The sequence below is a fragment of the Wickerhamomyces anomalus genome (genome assembly GCF_001661255.1).
Source record: "Wickerhamomyces anomalus NRRL Y-366-8 unplaced genomic scaffold WICANscaffold_6, whole genome shotgun sequence".
In the NCBI taxonomy this organism is placed as follows: Eukaryota; Fungi; Ascomycota; class Saccharomycetes; order Phaffomycetales; family Wickerhamomycetaceae; genus Hansenula; species Hansenula anomala.
In genome coordinates this window covers 151,425-166,727 of record NW_017567115.1, presented here as the reverse complement: position 1 = coordinate 166,727, position 15,303 = coordinate 151,425, and the positions used below count along the sequence as shown (strand labels likewise).

Sequence of the window (15,303 nt, the reverse complement as noted above, 5' to 3'; positions counted from 1 at the left end):
TTCGAAGTTTGAAAGGGAAAGCTCGTACCATCAACGAAGATACCAACGTGAATTATCTCCAGAAAGAGACCCTAACATCACTGATGAACAACTTCTTGAGATCAGAGAACAAGAGCGAAAGCAAGAGGCGAATAAGAAAATAGAAGATAATGAGGGTTCAAAGAAGGATGATGAAGATGATGGCAGTAAAACACCTCCCAGAAGAGCTCGTAAAAGAAGATGGGATGTTGGAGGAGATGATGCGAAAGAAATATCATCTGAAGTCATCAAAAAAAGTCGGTGGGATGTTGAGCCAGTGAACCAAAATGATAATACTGAAGGGAAAGATAACCTGTATGTTATACCCACTGAAAATAAGCTCACAACTGATGTCATACGGGATTCGTTGATCACTGAAATCCCAGGGGTAAAGGAACTGCAATTTTTCAAAGAACAAGATGCCAAATATTTTGGAAAGTTACTAGACAACAAATCGGAAAAAGATTTGTCTTTAGAGGAGCTTAAGGAACGTAAAATTATGAGGTTATTGTTGAAAGTGAAAAATGGAACACCACCCATGAGAAAAGTTGCTTTGAGAAGCATCACTGATAATGCCAGATCTTTTGGAGCAAAGGCTTTGTTCAATCAAATTTTGCCGTTGCTTTTGGAAAAAACTTTAGATGATCAAGAGAGACATTTGTTAGTGAAAGTTGTTGATAGGGTTTTGTACAAGCTAGATGATATGATACGTCCTTACACACACAAAATATTGGTTGTTATTTCGCCGTTGCTCATTGATGAAGACTATATAACAAGGGCTGAAGGACGTGAAATTATATCAAACCTGTCAAAAGCTGCTGGTCTCTCTCATATGATATCGACTATGAGGCCTGATATTGACCACGAGGATGAGTACATTAGAAACGTAACAGCCAGATCATTGGCAGTAGTCGCAAGTGCTTTAGGGATCCCAGCTTTGCTTCCATTTTTAAAAGCTGTATGCCACTCAAAAAAGTCATGGCAAGCTCGCCATACAGGTATCAAAGTTGTACAACAAATTTCAATACTCATAGGCTGTGGTGTTTTACCTCATTTGCATGGACTTGTTGACTGCATAGCAAAAGGTTTAACTGATGAACAGCTATCTGTGAGAACAATGACTGCTAATGCATTATCTGCACTTGCTGAAGCATCTTCCCCATACGGGATTGAATCATTTGAGAATATTTTGGAGCCACTATGGAATGGTATCAAAAGACATCGAGGTAGAGGCTTAACTGCCTTTTTGAAATGTATCGGGTTTATAATACCTTTGATGAACCCTGAATATGCTAGTTATTATACCAAGGAAATCATGTACATTCTTTTGCGTGAGTTCAGCTCCCCCGATGAGGAAATGAAGAAAGTCGTTCTCAGAGTGGTACAGCAGTGTGCTTCAACAGACGGGGTTGAACCAAAGTATCTGAAAACTGAAGTGTTACCACCCTTCTTCAAGCACTTCTGGGTTAGAAGAATGGCACTTGATCGTCGGTCATACAAGGCAGTTGTTGAAACATCACTTGTTTTATCAGAGAAGGTTGGTGTCAGTGAAATAATTGAGAGGCTTTTGAATATCTTGAAAGATGAATCTGAACCATTTCGGAAGATGGCTGTTGAGACGGCGTACAAGGTTGTTCTCAAATTAGGATCCGCTGGCCTTTCAGAAAGAACAGAAACCAGGCTCATAGATGGTTTATTAGTCGCTTTCCAGGAGCAAACAGAGAATGATTTTATCATATTAAAAGGGTTCACAACTATTATTCAATCATTAGATAACAGAAGCAAGCCTTTCATTGGTCCAATAATAACTACGATACTTCATAGACTGAAAAATAAGACACCAGAAATTCGTCAACAAGCAGCAGACTTCATTTCTCAAATTGCCTCGGTTCTCAAATCTTGCTCAGAAGAAGACATTTTGAATAAGCTATCGGTTATATTGTATGAATCCTTAGGTGAAGTTTATCCTGAAGTATTAGGATCAATTTTAGGAGCTTTAAAGAGTATCGCAACTGTTGTTGGTATTTCTTCAATGCAACCACCAGTCAACCAAATATTACCAACTCTCACACCTATATTGAGAAACAGACATGAGAAAGTTCAAGAAAATGCCATAGATTTGGTGGGAAGAATTGCTGATAGAGGTGCTGAATATGTCTCACCAAAAGAATGGATGCGTATCTGCTTTGAGCTTCTTGATATGTTGAAAAGCACTAAAAAGGGGATCAGAAGAGCCGCCAATAACACATTTGGCTATATTGCCAAAGCTGTTGGACCTCAGGAAGTGTTGGTGACTTTGCTGAATAATTTGAGAGTTCAAGAGCGTCAACTTAGGGTTTGTACTGCTGTGGCAATTGGTATTGTTGCTGAATCGTGCTCACCATTCACTGTTCTTCCAGCACTTATGAATGAGTACAGGACCCCTGAAGTTAATGTGCAAAATGGTGTCTTGAAGGCAATGTCTTTTATGTTTGAATATATTGGAGATATGTCTACAGATTACATCTATGCAGTAACTCCTTTATTAGAAGATTCATTGACAGATCGAGATCAAGTCCATAGGCAAACCGCAGCAAGTGTTGTTAGACATATCACATTGGGATGTATTGGTCTAGGCAAGGAAGATGCTTTCATTCATTTCTTGAATTTACTCATCCCAAATATTTTTGAAACATCACCTCATGTTATCAACAGAATTTTAGAAGGGATTGAAGGTATTAGAAACGCTGTTGGTCCTGGGCTAGTATTGAATTACACATGGAATGGTCTGTTCCACCCAGCTAGAAAAGTTAGAAAACCATATTGGAAGATTTACAATAGTGCTTACGTCCAACAACTCGACGCTTTGGTTCCGTATTATCCAAAAATTGAGGAGTCAAACTACAGTTTAGATCTCTTTGATATAGTTTTGTAATGAATTCTTTGTTGATATTAGCAGTGAACGTTTTTAATTTATAACAATGGCTTTTTAATGTAGTCTTCGTTATTGTCATGCTCATCTTCCTCATCACTGACTTCTTCTTCTTCACTGCTCTCTTCCTCTCCACTGCTTGAGTCTTCTTCATCACTAGACTCTCCATCCTCACTGGATGACCCACTTTCTTCTTGTATCACCACTTTTTTCTTCGTGACAGTAGAATTTCTGAGTGGTTTGCTGTTATCTTCAGCAAAAAAATCATCCAGACTTTGAAGTTTGTATTTTTTCTCTCTAACTGGAGGTTGAAAAGAAGTCAATGGATCCTTAAATGAATTTGATTTCTGATTAGGAAAAGTTTGTTGTGAAAAATTCTTTGGTGCTTCCACAACCTCTATAGCATTTCTAATTGAGCTGTCAGGAAGATCCTTACTAGACCATGGTGGTAACAAATTATAGTTCTTCACAAGATCATCAATACATAGCGATCTCCAGTCATCATCTTTGAACTCTATAAAATCTGGGGAAACATCTGAAACATTTCTTAAAGTTACCAGAGGAACAGGCTTAGGTGCCTGCAAAATTAATGTTGCTAAGTGTGTTGTTGTGGAGCTCAAAAGGGAATGTAGCATTCTGGATCTATCTCTTATATCATAGACATCATCATATTTACCCAAGTTTATTACATGGGAAAATAATTTTGGGATTATTCCATCAAATCCATATTTTTCCAAATCAAGATCACCACTTGAGTTCTTGTAGTTCTCCAGGTCATAAGAGTAAATTTTAGCAGCCAATAAAATTATTTGATATCTAACATTAGGTTCTTCGTACGCAAAGCCTTTAACCAGTTTTCTGAGAACATCTGGACCAATTTTTGGTTCAATTCCTGAAAATTCACCAACTAGCCAGATAACACTCTCTTTGGCACTCGATTCAAGGAGCGAATCGCCATCAAGAAGGTAAGCTAATTTTACCACTGTTTTGATATTATTTTCAGGATTTTGTTGCACCAAGTACCTAATCACAGTCAAAAACTCAGCAGTGACAGTTCTATCTTGTCCCAGAGTGGTAATTTGTGATAAGAGCCATTTCAAGGTTTTTGCACTCCAGAATTGACTAATTTGGGAACAAACACCAAGAGCTTTCACACTCTCAACCGCAATTCTTGGATCAGATGAATTTAAAGCATAATATTGTAGTTCAGTTGTTATTGACTTTATGTTATTCTCATTGCAAATGATCGATAAAATTTTAAGCTTATATTGTGCACTTAAAATTTCATCATTAGGAAACAAAAAAAATCTTTTTTCATATTGAACAAACAGCGTTGGTTCATGAGCAGCCATATAAAGAATACTTTGTAAAATGAACACTTGGGTCTCCGGAATACTAGTTTGTAAAATTCTGACAAGTGACGCTGAAATTTGTGATTCTTTGAACGTTTTTGGGGGACTCAAGTGGAAAAATGCTCTACCAACCGCTAATACCACTGCTTCATTTCTGCTATAAGTCAAGTACTTTATAGAGTCTAAAAACAGTTTCAAATCAGAGTCAAATTCAACATCATAAACAGGATATGGGATCTCATTGTAATTATCAGGCAGGTTAATGAATTCAGATTCATTTGTAGCCTTGTTGAAAATTCTAGGTTTTGGTAGAAAGACTCTTGAATAATTGGTCAACAATTCAACGAGATAAATTTGAGCCCATTCATCTAGTTCCGTAATTATAGAGCAAAACCGACGGAAGTGTCCATGTATTAGATCAAAATTTTCAGGGCATATGATTCTAAAGGAAAGAATGGCAGAACTTAGCACATTGACATCTCTATCTTTTAGTAAAGTTTTTAAATGCTCTGTCAGCTCTTGAACGGATGAATGTCCATGATTTGTGTACACTTTTACAAGTGATATAGCAGCTGCTTTTCTGACATTTGGTGATGGATCTGAAGCGCATTTTTTGATTCCCAACTGAACAATGTGATAAATCGAGGATATCCTGATCTCTGACATGACTCGGATAGCTAGAGCTCTAACCTGATCGTTTTTATCTCCCAAAGACTTCTGTATAGCATTAATTGAAAGCAAAGCAACATCATTTTCTTTATCCGCATACCTTAAAAGATATGTGTACACAAGCTTTCTAATCTTTAAACTTGAGGAAGTGACATTTTTGACAACATCTGTGAAATATTGTGAGGCATCTTCACCACTTGAAATCAATGATATGACATACTTCAAACCTTTCAGAACATCTCTTTCAGATCTTGAATTCAAGAGAGTTGACACTTCTTTGGGTCTTATGTGATCAGGAGTTTCAGCCAGTTTAGCAGAAGCAGCAGCAGCAGCTTCCAAAGTCAAATCCCTTGCGGATTCAAGCATTGACGTTATTCTTGAAATGGAATCAGACATTGTTGAATAGATGGTATATCATGGGCTGAAATGGGTTAATATTCCATGTAGTTGAGTTTGATTGAGTTTCGAAACTTGTTGTTTTGTGGTCCTCAGCTTCTTTCGAATTCGTTGGTTTTAATTATTTTCGATGGGCGCGAATTCCACTTACATAATCACGCTCATCTTTCTACGCGCAATACATTAACAATGAATCAATTGGCTACACAAAGACAAAAAATTAAAAAAAACACTAACTTATTAATAATGCTGTAGAATATACATGGGATGTGGTGTATTATTTGTAATTACTTGGATATTTGTAGTCTGAGATTTCATAAAAGTTTTCTTTTATGTTTCTAACAGAAACGAATCTTGAAAGGATATTACCTGAACCAGCTTTATCATTTGTACCACTGGCTCTAGCACCACCAAACCATTGTTGTCCAACAACAGCACCGGTAGATTTATCATTGATATAGAAGTTACCAGCTGAGTAACGTAATTTTTCTTCGGCTAATCTGATTGCATCACGGTCTTTAGCGAAAACAGCACCAGTTAAACCATAGGTTGTTGTTGTATCGATTTTCTCAAGGATTGATTCATATTCAGCATCTTTGTAAACATAAGTTGTTAATAAAGGACCGAAAAATTCAGTTTTCAAAAATGGATGGTTTGGATTTGTTGTTTGAACAATAGTTGGTTCAATGAATAAACCTCTAGATTTATCATATTTACCACCTGTAACAATTGATAATTCTGGATCTTTTTTGGCACTTTCAATAGCAGCAGAGATTTTATCAAAACTTTGTTCATGAATAACTGGACCCATAAAACCGTTTAATCCTTCATGGGAAGAAGTGTTTAATGGTTCAACACCTTTCAAGTATTCGACAAGGACGGTTTTGAAATCATCCCAAACAGAGCTGGCGATATAAGCTCTTGAAGTAGCAGAACATTTTTGACCTTGATATTCAAAAGCACCACGGATAGTTGATAGTGCTGAATGGACAACAGAAGCTGAAGGATGAACCAAATGGAAATTTTTACCACCTGTTTCACCAACAATTCTTGGGAAATCTCTATACTTGTCTAATGCAACGTTATCGGAAATCTTTTTGTACAAATCTTTGAAAACTCTTGTTGAACCGGTGAAATGTAAAGCAGAGAATTCAGAATCATTCAAGACAACATCAGTGACTAAATTTGGTTCACCAGGAACAAAATTAACAACACCACTTGGCAAACCGGCTTCTTCCAAAATTGTGAGTAATAAATAGTTAGATAAAGCAGCAGTTTTTGAAGGTTTCCACACAACAGTGTTACCAACTAAAGCTGGAGCACCAACCAAATTAGCAGCGATGGCAGTGAAATTGAAAGGAGTAACAGCGTAGACGAAACCTTCTAAAGGTCTATATTCTGCTCTGTTCCAAACACCTGGACTTGATTCTGATGGCTGAGTGGCATATAATTCTTGGGCGTATTTAACATTGAATTTGAAAAAATCAATCAACTCAGCAACACTGTCAATTTCAGCTTGATAAACGTTCTTACCTTGACCTAAAATAGTAGCAGCGAGCATATCATAACGGTATTTTGTACTAATCAAATCTGCAGCCTTAAGGAAAATAGCTGATCTGTCAACAAATGAGGTATTGAGCCATTTTTGTTTGGCATCTTTAGCAGCTTTAATGGCATCTTCAACATCTTCTTTGGTAGCTTGAGTAATATTTGCTAGCTCTTGTGAAATTTTGGCTGGGTTAATTTGTGGAACGATTTCTCTTTGAGTACCTTTACCATAAATTCTTTTACCATTGATAACTAATGGAATATCTAAGGAACCATTGTCAGTGAATTTAAGTATTGATGCTCTTAATAAATCCCAATCAACGGTGTCAGTTTTACCAAACGGTTTGACTGGTTCATTTTTAATAGGTGGAACTTGAGGAGTAGCTAATTGACCAATGCTTCTTTTGCTTTGAGCAAAACCTTTGCAGTTCAATCTAGAAGCTAAAGATAATGTCTTTGTGGCATTCAAGAAATTACTCTTAGCAACACTCATGTTGTTTGTGTTGGGTAAACTGGTGAGTAACAGTGGAAAAGAGAGTTCGAAAAGTTTTGTGTCTTTTCGTCCTGTTTAAATAATTGCAACACCCACAGAGATCACAATCAGCTTCAAGGGCATCGCTCGTCAAAAGCTTCCCTTGGTTTGGGGCCGGTCGCGAAAAAATGGTTTTGTGGTCTTCGTAAGCGACATTCTCGGATACGGCTTCTGCTCGCTTCAGAAGCCAATCTGTCAACTCAAAAAGCACTTTTTAGATCGTACATCAGCTCATCTCATAACGTTCGTTCTTAATTTATACATGTATATATACCGTTGCTCATATGATGGGTGGTTTGGTTAGTCAAACGTCCATTTGGCTAAATATTTCACGTTCTTCTTTCTCTAACTGTTCATTAGTCTTCACCTTTATGCTGAGGAATAACGCACCTATTGTGGCTAGCCCTCCAAATCTGAACACCCAACCCAAGCTATCATCATATTGAGAACCATTACCCCCTGACGATAACAGTTTAAATAAGAAGCTGCTCAATAAAGAACTGATCACTTGTGGTGCTGCAACAAAAAAATTGTGGATTCCCAAAATGACTCCGGCCTCATGCTCAAAGTTTTCATACCGTTCTGCAGCTTGATTGTTAACAATTGTTGAAGTCTCATTGTTATCTTGTTTGACTTGTTGAAGTTTAGCCTTTATCTCTTTGATTCGAGATATTTCCTCTGAAATTAGAACAAAAGGAGCCCACAAAGCATGGCCCCAAGTGATCCCAAGAATTGCAAACAGACATATAGCAGCAGTGGAAGATCTAATAAAAAACGTCAGAAGCATACACATGATGAAAATGATGTGTGAAATATACCATGCACGTCTGACAGTTAACCAGCTGCAAAACTTTAAACGAAACCTTTCAATAGAGTCTGATATTATATTTCCCGAAAACAGCGATGCTTCATTAACACCAATGCTCTCCGCAGCTCTACTTTCAACTGGTTGAACAAGAAGCGGTAACAACAAATCAATAGCAAAAGAGGTGATTGAATGTAGCAGTAGAGCCAATGACCCTCTTCTAGTACTTTCATCTTGTAGTTCCTGTAGCTGCCCTGGTGTTAATGGAGGGAGATCAGGGCCTCTATTCTTGTAAAACTCATATTTATAAAGTTCACCAACATACGTTGTTGTATAAAAAAGCATAGGAAAGTATCCAATCCAAGCAAAAAATTCAGCCAGACAAACAATTTTAACTTGAGGTGGAAGCCTTCTAATACTATGGCTTGTTTGCTTAAAAAGCGATAAAAGAACACCCCATCCAGTTGTCGGATTTTCAATACCTAATTCCTTGAGTCTCTTCTGGTTTTTCTTCCGCTCTGCTTTGATAACAACGTCATGGGTTGGATCTCTTTCTTTGATATAGGTCAATGATATGATACTTGAGATTATCAAAACTATACTGGCAAATGCTGCCAATACTTTGAATTGGGTATTCCCTAAAAACGGAAGCACTTTTGTCAACTTTATAGATCCCAAAAAGTAACCTATAATGTTAAATCCCCCAATCATAATAGCAGCCATAGCGTTCGCTATTTGTTGCTGATGAGTTGCAACATTATCAACAATAAATGCTCTTGCCGCAGCTTGAATTGCACTAATTGAAAAATCCAAGAGGTAAACACCAAACGCAGCAAATGGAATTGTTGTACGTTTTACAATCTTTTCATCTGTCCCCCTTGGATAAAATAATTTTATCAAATCAACTGAATTACTCAAATAAAGTAAGGATAAAGAGGTTGCTATGCATCCCCCAATTATGAAAGGTTTTCTTCTTCCTGATTTATATTGACAATTATCACTGAAAATTCCTATGATTGGTTGACCGAGAGAACCACTCAATGGACCAGCTATCCAAACTAGTGCTAATGTATGCTTTGAAATCCCCAACGACAACAAAAACGGTGTTCCCTCAGTAAATTCTGTGCACCATGATAATTGTAATCCACCGATTATTATAGTTAACATGATAATGTAAAAAAAAGATCTGTGAGGATTGATAGCATCTTGGATCTCTGATAAGCCTGCAAATGATACCATACTGCCAGTAGAACTTGATTGGTGAATATCCTGCGATATGCCTTCAGTATTGTTGCTGTCGTCTTGATGCTCTGAATCCCTTGTATCACTTTCTTGATGATCTCCGTTATCAATTAGCAGGGAACTTTCTTCTTGCGAAGCCATTGAAAATAGTGTATTGTAGCCCTTCGAGCTTGGATTTGAAAGCACTTCAACTTTCACAACGATGTGGTTTGTTTTAAACCCATCAACCCCAACATAACAATACTTTATTGTACAGGGGATTTCTAAAAATTGATAAATACACGACTTTCTCTTTGTGTCCCAAAAATATCAATACACAAACACGACGCGTCTTTTACAACATTCTTAATTGAACTTTTATTCTCTATCCTGTTTCATTTTTATAATCAATTTGAACTAATAGAAAGAGGCCACTGAAGATGTTGGTGAATGGCTCTGCTGGTTTAAAGCGATCTTTTGGATTGGAAGACGAAGCACCAAATGGCTTCTTATCAAATCAAAAAAGACACCAAGAGGGAAGAATCACAAGCTCAATTCATCGTGAGTATTAATACAATTTGTTTCTACAACCACATGGAATACATATTAACTAATCATAAAAAGAACAGACCGTTCAAATGATGATGAAGGCTCAACTCCACATCCAAAACAATACCCAGGATAATTTTCAAGCTCAAGAGGAATGGTCTTCCAACGAAGAAGCTGTTGGAAAAGAAAAATCACCACAAAAGCCTTACTGGCCCCAGATAATTAAAAGATGTGAAAGAAAATGATTTAAAGGGCATGATATTTTGAAGGCCAACCAACAGATTAAACTCAGACTGGTGGGAATCACACTCTGGTTAGATTTGAAAACTGAAAGTGGACTGTCTATGAAGCTGAACTTGAGGATTTGTCCTTGCTTATAAAGAAAGCATTACTAGCAGTTAGAACGTCGTTTTTTTATCTGAAACGCAACATGGAAGACTCAAATAAACAAATATTTCGGGAATCATAAAAACTCTATAGGATAAAAAGAACTTCTCAAGTATGTCTAATATATAGTCAAAAAAACCCCAAAACTCAAGTGGTTCATGGTGCACCACACAAAAAGCATTCATTGATTAGGGAAAGTCTAATAAATGAATAGCGAAACTCTTCCTGAGCCCGTAACGATTACAACACTCTTATAATTTCTCAATTACTTCACCAATACGAATAAACCAGCCACAGAAGACCCACATAGTTATAAAAGCAACTAAACAAGCTAATCACAAAACAATAAAGATATTTCGAACAATTTCAAGTCAATAAACTGCCATAAAGGCTATTTGTTTCACAAAACATGCGCTTTTTCTAAAAAATAGCCTAAATAGCTGAACAAAGGCTGAAATTCAACATCACCACACAAAACGCCAGAAATTTTCTTCAAGCCACTGCATAGAGGTCATCGTATAAGTAGCAAACACCAATTATTGTTTTAACAGCTAACAAAACCACAAACTTTCGTGGGAACAAACATCGAGCTACCAGATCAACGCTTCAATGATATCCCTGGGCTTAGTAAAAAAGCACACGATTCAACAAAGCAGGGGGAAACATGTTTAAACCCTTTCCCACCAAGTATGCATACATATAACTATTCTACTTAACTTGAATGCACCAACTGGCTCAGGGCTGCATCGGCAGGTCCTCAAAAGTTTGGCTGAGCCTTTGGATTGCCTGACAGCCTTTCCCGGGGCGTATTTGAGCATTAACCAGTAACTTAACTTGTGCTCGTACTAACTAGCTGCAACTACCGTTTACGAAACTCTATGCGCCCTCACCAGAGAAACAATTAACGAAACAGTTGTTAGTGTTACAACTGGAGTAACCTATTGTCACAGATATCACTTGAGAAACCATCTTTCCCCCGATATAACTGAGGAAACAGATTGGCATATTTATAGCTTAAGAAACCGTATTGTCAGAGTTATAACTGAAGAAACACATTGCCACAGATATATCTCTAGAAACTGATTGCCCAGGCTATAACTCAGGGGACCCATATTTGCTCAAGTTACGGCACTAAACATCAATTAATGAGGTTAGCCTCGCGTGCAATGACCCCTTCTAAAATAAACGCCGAATCGACCAAACCCCAAATTAGGCTCAGCATCAAAGACAAAAGATTAAATCCCAAATCTTCACATCTTGACACTGATATGCTCTGATATGCCGATTTATCCAGAGTACGATGTACTATATGAGATTTTCGCAGCTCTCCAACATATGTAAACGGTTCTCGTGAGATTATAGCCAAAAAAAAAAAGTTCCCTTTGCAACCGATTCTAACAAGCTAACGCGTAACTTGCAAAAAATGCTGGTTTGTTTCTCAGGTTATAGAGCGGACAACCTACTGCTTGCATCATTACTAGAGAGACTGGTAGTTTGGGAAATATTTTGATTACTGTAGATACTGAATGCATATATACGAGGCATATACGAATCTTATACGAGAAGGGTCACTTGGGCAATAGTACAAGCAACAACCGAGATCACTTGGTGTTTATCTGCTTGGTTGGGCATTTGTCCTATTGATTTGCGGTAAGATTCTGGTCTGATGTAAGCTTGTTCCCCTATATTTCAGGTATCTGGTAAAGCAAATCACAGCCGAACAAGTATAACTATGGTTAATAGCAGTGGTGCATCAGGAGTACGAGAATATACCAATCATTTTAGGTGATACAACAATGATATAGCGCTTAGCTTCTGTTAAACTTTCACATTGTGTAACAGTAACCTAAGGTGGAGAAACCACTTGAACAAGTCACCGTGATTTTGTAGTGTTGCAGTCGATACATGGTGTGTGCTTCGGTTGGTTTGGGCCGATTCCCAGACAATTTCTACAGCAACGAGTTTCCCAAGTATTTGGCTGGCTCCAGAGTTACCTCCCGGGAAACTGTTGCAGGAGTAACAGCTCAGACAACAAGTTACCATGGGCTCCAGAGTGTCGTCCTGAGAAACTGTTGCAGAAGCAACAGCTCAGACAACAAGTTACGACGGATACGAGGCATAAACATCTTCCAGAAGTTAATTTGCCTAAACTGAAACAAATTAGGGTTACAACCTTGATTTACCGAAGCACTTGCTATCAGAATTGCTTTATTTAATATCTGAAGCTCCTATTGTAAGTCATATAGCGGATAGGTTTCAGTGCAGGAAAAAAAGAAGCTTGTTTTGTTTTCAAGCACATTCCTGTAGAATTTTGGGAATTGTAGCACTATAAAATACTTTGATAGTAATTTTGCTATCCTCAGAGTATGCTGGGTTGCGCTATGCTGTCCTTTTTGTTTCTTACTATCAAATTTGCTTTTTTTTGTTATAGTGGAATATTACAGCTATATTACAGCTATATCACGAGCACTATTTGCCGATGCCCTCATGCTTTTTTGCTGTTCCTTTCACGATTTAGTGTGCCTGCGTGGTTTCCTAGCGTTATTAGAGTTTCTATATATAGGGTTGTCAATTCATGGCCTGTTTGGGCTTTTTTTAATGATCTCGAGATTAGCGGTGTTTTTAAATCATGTAGCTCGATTTCCATTTGATGAAGCTCATTTATTTTACTAGATCTAGCATTAAGCCACATTTTTTCAGCTTTATATTGAACATTTACTTATTTCGTTGTTTTGTAGTGTTTTTGTTTCCATAAACTGTTTTTTCATGTTGAATATTGAGATTGTATCAGTTCAATCAGTCAAAACAGGTGATATTATTAAGATAATTGCTGTTTTGATTATGCTCTAACCTTTTTGGTGTAATTAAAAAGCCTTTTTCTTTGATTCCAATCGTTTATCTGTGTTCTAATCTGATAGTTGGCCCGTTTTTACTTAGTTTCTGAATATTCCGGAGCTCTTACACCAATGTAAACAGAATAAGTTTTTTGAAGTGGATGTCTTTGTAGCTTTGAGTGTTCTAGACATTGAACAATGTAAATGAACTTTTTTGAAGGTTTTTGATTTAGTGTTTGACTGTGTGGTATCACTGAACTTGTGAGCAAACGGTGGATGGACGATGTGATGATGTATCCTGTGGTAGCTTAATTACCTGATAAAAAAAGTGATGGGTTTGAAAATTGTTGAGAGGTCTTAACTTCTTTGATATCTCATTTGTGTAGCCTTCCTATCTGTGGCGCACGATTGATTTATGACTTTACTCTTTTTGCTGGGTACTTGATGTGCCTCGAAGTTTTGGATTTTAATAAACCATAAAGTAGTTGGACAGCTGGTAATATGTAGTCTCTGTCTGATTAGGAGGCAGTAAGCACCGAGGGAGTTATTTTCTATTGTCTTTCAAACTTTGATATGAGAGCATCTGAACTCTGGACCTCCAACCACTGTGGTGTAAAAGACAGCTTCTATGACCCATGTAAATTGAAATCAGTTGTAGTATATTTATCCCGTGAATCAAATGGTTATTGAGTTTAGCTGAATAATTGGATAAGTGTTCAAAATTCCTGGTTGGAAATAGTAAGGTTTGAAATATAGAACTTTCAATCTTTGCATGTGAATCTTCAAAACTTTTGAGGTGTAAAGGGATAATATTTGACTAATGATTCTATTTGAAAGATGGGAGAAAACAAATCAAATCCTCAAAGATACTAGTTTTCTTGTCCTATTAACAAATTTATTTTTTTCTATTTCATAGTTTAAACAAGACACAAAAACCCCCAGACACAAAAACCAGCATGTCGCATTATATAATTTTGTTGTGCCAAAAAACACCAAAACAGTACATCACGCTAGCGTGGCAATCTGTAATAGCATACATAGATATTGATGGGCCTGCTAATGTCTATCATTACTTGTTGTCTCATTGGCTTCAAAGTACTCTGATTTACCTTGACACACTCAAGTGCTTCCAAAATTAAATTGAAAATTTTTGATTCCAGGTGAAAACACAGCTCTTTTCAGATTATGGGTACACTTTATTGGCTCCAAATTCAATACTATAGGCACCAAGTATTCTGCTTGTCGTTTTTAGTGAGTATTCGGATTGAAATGATCTTGAAAGACTTTAATTGCAGAACAGAAATGTACGTTATCTAATATCTATTAAGTTCACGATATTATGTAATCATAAACTTATAGTACCCGGCTTTCTATTCAAATTCGCGGACCAGCCTAGGCTTGTTTTTTTCGCGAATTTTATTTATCGCGAAGTTGAAAAAAAAAATCGACACTTAAAGTAAAGAACCGTTAACACAGCTTTTTGAGAACTTGAAGAACTTGAGTGTTTACGGACAGAATGTTGTACGAACTTATCGCTATTGCTCGTGTTGTGAATCCAATAGAACATACCAGGGAAGCCAAAGAGTATGTCCTCCTTTATATTCTTCCAAGGTGATTGCAAAAGTTACTAACTTTAATGAAAAGAGTCGCTACTACCCTAGGTAGATTAATTATACAAAATAGAGGTGTTGTGAGAAAAATACAATCCATGGGAAATGAAACTTTGCCTAAGATAATGAGAAAGGATCAAGAACGTCATTTTCAAGGTCATAGATTCCTTATGTTATTCGATTCAAGTGCGCCTGTTCAGTCTGAAATTCTACGGACATTAAAAGCTGATCCACGTATTATTAGATCTTATATGCAAAAGGTTAGTGATAAAAACCTTGATCCTGGTTCTTCGTTGGATAGAGCTGGACGCTAAGCATTGAAGTTAATGGGTTGTAAAGAAGTTTTTATGAATAAAAGTTTGTATATAGATAATTGATAAAATGTAGTCGTTGATTTTGCATTACTTTACGAACTAGAAGTTATACATAACCACAAATTGAAATTGTATATTATTTTGTTGAAAGCCACTG

At 36.9% G+C, this 15,303-nt stretch overlaps 6 protein-coding genes across 6 annotated transcripts; 3 read left to right on the top strand and 3 right to left on the bottom strand.

The window, feature by feature from the left end:
* Positions 1–385: 385 nt before the first annotated feature.
* On the top strand, positions 386–2,932 carry HSH155 (U2 snRNP complex subunit HSH155; the record flags this gene model as incomplete). Its single annotated transcript, XM_019182316.1, has 1 exon — positions 386–2,932. A coding segment is annotated over one exon (2,547 nt), but the record flags the coding sequence as incomplete, so codon positions are not given.
* A 38-nt stretch (positions 2,933–2,970) lies between these two features.
* APL6 (AP-3 complex subunit beta) lies at positions 2,971–5,346 on the bottom strand (the record flags this gene model as incomplete). The annotated part of the gene is made up of 1 exon (XM_019182323.1): positions 2,971–5,346. One exon carries the CDS (start codon positions 5,344–5,346, stop codon positions 2,971–2,973), a length of 2,376 nt encoding a protein of 791 aa, XP_019036617.1.
* Positions 5,347–5,623: 277 nt separating this feature from the next.
* PUT2 (1-pyrroline-5-carboxylate dehydrogenase) lies at positions 5,624–7,387 on the bottom strand (the record flags this gene model as incomplete). The annotated part of the gene is made up of 1 exon (XM_019182305.1): positions 5,624–7,387. One exon carries the CDS (start codon positions 7,385–7,387, stop codon positions 5,624–5,626), a length of 1,764 nt encoding a protein of 587 aa, XP_019036616.1.
* A 343-nt stretch (positions 7,388–7,730) lies between these two features.
* WICANDRAFT_35577 (uncharacterized protein) lies at positions 7,731–9,470 on the bottom strand (the record flags this gene model as incomplete). The annotated part of the gene is made up of 1 exon (XM_019182329.1): positions 7,731–9,470. The coding sequence occupies one exon, from the start codon at positions 9,468–9,470 to the stop codon at positions 7,731–7,733; it is 1,740 nt and encodes a 579-aa protein (XP_019036615.1).
* A 417-nt stretch (positions 9,471–9,887) lies between these two features.
* WICANDRAFT_96708 (uncharacterized protein) lies at positions 9,888–10,679 on the top strand. The gene has a single exon (XM_019186528.1). The coding sequence runs from the start codon at positions 10,091–10,093 to the stop codon at positions 10,244–10,246; it is 156 nt and encodes a 51-aa protein (XP_019036614.1). The 5' UTR covers positions 9,888–10,090; the 3' UTR covers positions 10,247–10,679.
* A 4,059-nt stretch (positions 10,680–14,738) lies between these two features.
* Positions 14,739–15,146, top strand: MRP17 (mitochondrial 37S ribosomal protein bS6m; the record flags this gene model as incomplete). The annotated part of the gene is made up of 2 exons (XM_019182240.1): positions 14,739–14,806; positions 14,867–15,146. The coding sequence occupies 2 exons, from the start codon at positions 14,739–14,741 to the stop codon at positions 15,144–15,146; spliced, it is 348 nt and encodes a 115-aa protein (XP_019036613.1).
* Between the last annotated feature and the right edge of the window lie 157 nt (positions 15,147–15,303).

What these genes read in the sequence shown, in the direction of transcription:
- WICANDRAFT_96708 (XM_019186528.1), top strand. Translation starts at nt 10,091, where the DNA reads ATGATGATGAAGGCTCAACTCCACATCCAAAACAATACCCAGGATAAT.